At 36.9% G+C, this 5,026-nt stretch overlaps 2 protein-coding genes across 2 annotated transcripts in view; one reads left to right on the top strand and one right to left on the bottom strand.

Annotated features, from left to right (window-relative positions):
• LOC128886844 (prohormone-1) overlaps positions 1 to 5,026 on the bottom strand; it is a 30,018-nt gene that overhangs the window by 16,653 nt on the left and 8,339 nt on the right. The window lies entirely within an intron of this gene.
• LOC128886840 (CLIP domain-containing serine protease B4-like) overlaps positions 3,488 to 5,026 on the top strand; it is a 5,442-nt gene continuing 3,903 nt past the window's right edge. The window contains exon 1 of the mRNA XM_054142029.1: positions 3,488 to 3,874. Coding sequence (XP_053998004.1) covers positions 3,820 to 3,874 — 55 coding nt within the window. The 5' untranslated portion in view covers positions 3,488 to 3,819. The remainder of the gene's footprint in view (positions 3,875 to 5,026) is intronic.

Raw genomic sequence — 5,026 nt, 5'->3', positions numbered from 1 at the left:
TTGCATTCCAATGGAATTTTAATAAACCATGCTCAGAATAAAATACTGGGTTATTATTCTATTTACTTGCTCGTCGGTGATGAGTTAGGGATTGAACATCTTTGTGAAATGTTACTATTCTAAAATGTTACATTCCAATGGAATTTAAATAAACCATGCTCAGAATAAAATACTAGATCATTATTTGATTCACTTGCTCGTCAGTGGGTTTAATTTAAAATAGAGGGAAGTGAAATTTGTCCAATTTTTTTATCAGTAATTCAGTCCTTATATCAGACGCAACAGTGAGAAAGATCCGCCATCAAGAGACATAATTGCTAATAAAAATGTCAAGTCCCTTATAAAGGGCGTCTTGTTCAGATATAGTATAAATTCTATCCACGTAGACTGTTGAAACTTTTATTAGCAATTCCGCCATTAGATGGCACATCTTTTTCATTGCTCGATGTAATCTAAAGGCTCTCTTTATAGGAGACAGTTTTCAACCGACACGTCCCACGCAGGATCTACTATTATAGAAATGTCATCATCTCTTACCTCGTAAATCCTACAAATGAAATTCTTGTTTAAACAATAGTGTCTCTTTAAATTTTCTATTAAAGACACCATTCCCTTTTTCTTGTATCGATCAAGGGCGAGTTCGGCTGGGTAAATTTTATTTTTAAATTGCAATGGTACGCAACTTAAAAATAATGAAAATATTTACATTTCACGAAGGTAACCGAAAATCGAGAGACTAGTAAACGATCTTCGATAGTCTGTTATTTTAACAATGTTTCAAGAATGTTTTATTCTGTCACGGGACAACTTGTATGGGAAAGCTCAGCTTTAGTACGTCCAACGTTCGAGTCCCGAGGGAACGATCACTGAACTAAATGGCACGGTAGTTTTTCTTAATTATGGTCCATGGGGCTACCGACTTTCCCGCCAGCCGATAATTTAACGAGAACGAATGGCGTTGCCGTAATGCTGCTCGTTATCCCCATAATCCTTTCGTCGTGAAAAACAGGATTCAAGGACTCCTCGCGGCTGGACTTGCAGCTTTGCTCGCGTATGTATTGCGAGGATATGTTCCATTTTAATACTTATATTTATTCGTATTAAAGTCTTCATTTATAAAATTTCCTTATAACATACGCCGTGTAAAAATTCTATTGGAAAAGAATATCGTTTAATAATAATTCTAGCTGATACTTTCGTAAATTAAATAGCCTACACTTTCCGTCGGGACACGAATTGAACAACAATAGTAGTCACAAAGTCACAGTAGGAGTTATAAAGGAATCGTAAACATACAGATCATAATATCTTGTTTCCCTTTCATTGTCTGATACACGTAAATTATTTTCCAGCTGATGACATCAATAATATTAACTTCTTTCCCTTATTTAATAATTCTTAACGATACCGTTAATTGTTAAATATATTCCAAAGCAATCCTTAAGAAACCCATCTGGACGATGGCGAATGCATCTATGCCATTTTTAAATTTGGCGATATGAAATATTTATTCATAGAATAATTTGCGAGGAAATTGCGGCCAGGTTCGTTACGAGTTTCACTAGAGAAATTATGTTCTTCATTATTCTGTGGTGCTTCGTCCTGACACTTTTTAAAAGGCGACTGATGTTCATCAGCCTTCATTCAAGCAACGTTGCTTTGACCATCCGTTCCGTGGACTGAGTAAACAAGTGCCGATGAAACGTTAACGATCGAGGATGGCGGATTCCATCGGACAATTAATATATATAGAAATTTCAATTTGTGTGTTTGCGATGACTTTGTGACTCTTACTACTTTTGTCTAATTTAATACTACCATTATTATTTTTATCGTTGTGACCTCTTTAATATAATTCTAAAACTAGAAGAAAATGTATGAGTAACACCAGAGTAATTCAACAATCGAGCAAAAGCAAGTGATATACGAAGACAGCATTCGAACCTAACGTCAAAAGTATTCCGCGAAATAATGCAAAGTCGGGTAAAGGGACTCGGATGAGTTAATAGATACGCTGATGAATAATGGGCCTGGTGGTATAATTGAGCGTAGAATAGGTTGGAAGGGCACGTTTTCCGAAAGAAAGAGAAATTTAATCGCAATTGTGCGAAAGGAAATGGTAGAGCTAAGCTTGGAATTCAATTACATGGTAATAGGAAGTAGCAAGAGATGATTGAGGACAGGTTAACCGTTAGGAAAGAAATGTGAAAGGTTAGGCACCACTATTCATGAACGACGTATCTGAAACTTTCGACCATTGGAACGTTTAAATTTGTCGTGAAAATAAATTTTTTACGCGATTATTTTCTTTCTTTTTGTGGAACGAAGAGTCAAACAGAAATGAAGAGTCAAACAGAAATGAAGAGTTCAAACGTAATGAAAGCTACTTCCAGGCGTTATCGAGAGATTGGTCTGCATTGCCTGCAGAGCGAGGCCTACCATATCAACGGAATGTTCTACGTTATCGAGTCTTACCGATAGAGTACTCTACATAACCAATCTACATTACCAATTGGGTTAGGTCTAATCGGAGTACTCACTTCACCTCTTTTCTTTGAATTCAAATTCCCCATCTTTAGTGATTCGAGATAGTGCTTCTAACATTAACGAGAGATAAAATATTCTACGCCATTAGGCTGAAGGAAATCGCGCCGTTCTTCGATGGAGTCACCGACAATTCAGCGATACTACAATCAGACATGTTTTCCTTGATGGGAAATTAACATCAACAGGTTAATCTTATGTTAATTCCTTGAGTCATCGCTTGTATGAGTTATTGAAGCGAGTTTCGTTAGATATCGAACATATAAAGTTCTTGAACGATCGATTTTTTGACAGATGGGTTAATCGAATTAAAATCTGCTTGAGGATTTTACTTTCGAGGTAACTTAAACAGAAGCGTGTATTCGATATCCGTTAGGGGAACGAACTAGACTGGATTATCGAACAGAATAATCAAGAAAAATACCAGAATTATTGATTTTAATTATATACCTATGCAATTATAACTAAAATATGCACCCGAGTTTGTTTTCAGTTTACTAGAATTATATTTTTGTAATATACGAAGAAATAAATAAGTAATAGAAATATATATCCACACACGTTCCTAATATATTCAAGAGACTGGTGTAGTCGAAAATAAAAGACAGGTCGCCAAGGATCGTCGAGTGAAACGTAAATAAGAAAAGCATCAACCTTGCACGTTGTTTTACTGAAAATAACCGATCCTCGGGACCGTTGCAACCGGTTTGCCGAAAAAATCGAATCGACCGACCAAACGAGCATCGACTAAATTTGCAACTAAAGTATTTTCTTTTCAATTCGAAACAGTTATATCGACCGTTCGTTCTGGTCACTATGGCAGCGATTAGGGTCCGATAGGTGGAAAATTAATCGTTTAAGGAAATTTTCGCCATTCGTGGCGACTCCACCACCTTCGTCAGTTTCATTTGGTGTGCGACAGTGTTCGATGAAAGTAACGATGGGACCAGGAGAGTGGGGGATCCTGTTCCCGTAGCCTGTTCCAGGAAGAAGGTGCAAGAATTTCCTGGGCCTCAGTGCATCGGAGATTATCGTGCGAGTTCGTCCACCGCGAATCCAACGAATGGACGCTTCTCTTGGTTGCTATTTTCAAATATTACGCGTGACCATAACCGCGACACTCGTTTTTCAAATGTCCATCAAGGAAACGTCTGCGTGAATAATAATCGAGAGTGACACCATCGTACGACTGAACATCGTTCAACCATGGCGGGAGAACAGGACTAGTTTTTTAAATTTATTTCGAAAGAGAGAAGAACTCGTTTGCGAGCAGACATGATTCGTCGAGGCCTTTTATTTGTAATCGCGGTCCTGCACGGGGCTGTTGCTCGTGAGTAAAATTGTTAATTTCAATCGATCGTTAAGCTTTGCAATTACGGTAATCGATTGCTTTTGACAGTTACAATTGTCAAGTACAATTGATTATTACGTATCGATCGTTGGTTGAAGTCAATTGTGGTTGGAATTTTTCCTTTCAATTCTAATTGACTTTTTAATTGATTCAAAATGTGAACGATTGATTCCAACATTATATTTCTGTGAAACGATTCGAGAACTAACGTTCTTGAAGCTTACAATGAAATATAAAGACAAAATGCCATTGAAATAATCTTGAAAACGTTCTCGCATTAAAAAAAACTAGTAGTGCCATCCAACGCCCCACTCGAAACACTTAAGAACGTGTGTCAGTTTTTTCTTTTTTTAATCACATGTCTTTGAGAATTTTTACAATCTCAACTCAAGTGGAAAACCCCGTATAATGAATACAAATATGTATGTATTATAACAACTCCTGTATAAATATATATATTGACTCACCTTACTCAAAAACATTCATTTATTCATTTATTTAAAGCGCGTGACTTGTTACCAAAGTTATTGCACTACTGCTTACTTCTTACTAGCTTATTTCCATTCTTCTTACCATCGTCTTACATGACTTCTGCGTTATTTGAACCCATTGCGTTCGAGTGGCGCCTCTAGGGCGACATATGTAATTTAAGAGTGATTTCTGAACATACAATTTCAATTTTATTTATATCGAAATACAACTAATTATTAATTAAAATAATATACATTGAGTCGCGAATGTTTTCAGATGTTTCCTTTCGGAAGCAGAGTTTTTGATTTTACAGAAATTTATTATAAAAATGGACTCGATTTGATTCTATGGAAAAATGCCTCGAGCGCAAAGGCTTAATACTGTTCGCAGTATCTCTTACTTCTCATCTATTGGAGCCCGCTGGCCCCTTCTAGCTCGGGTACCTCGGGGTTGTTAAGCCAGTACTGTAGCTACAAATACCGCTACAGCCCCTGAGGGCAACTCAACAGACAGTGTCTATCACACTTTGTCTTAGAGTCACGCTGAGAATCTACGAATGTCGCATTTGAATGTCGAAACATAGAACGAAGAGTTTCTAAGAATTTCTAACAAACAGAATGTAATAGGTGTACAAGTTCTGTTTAATCTGAATTCGACAGT

This window comes from Hylaeus anthracinus, unplaced genomic scaffold (genome assembly GCF_026225885.1).
Source record: "Hylaeus anthracinus isolate JK02 unplaced genomic scaffold, UHH_iyHylAnth1.0_haploid 11985, whole genome shotgun sequence".
In the NCBI taxonomy this organism is placed as follows: Eukaryota; Metazoa; Arthropoda; class Insecta; order Hymenoptera; family Colletidae; genus Hylaeus; species Hylaeus anthracinus.
Note: the sequence above shows the minus strand (reverse complement) of the source record. Positions and strands in the feature narration are given on the sequence as shown.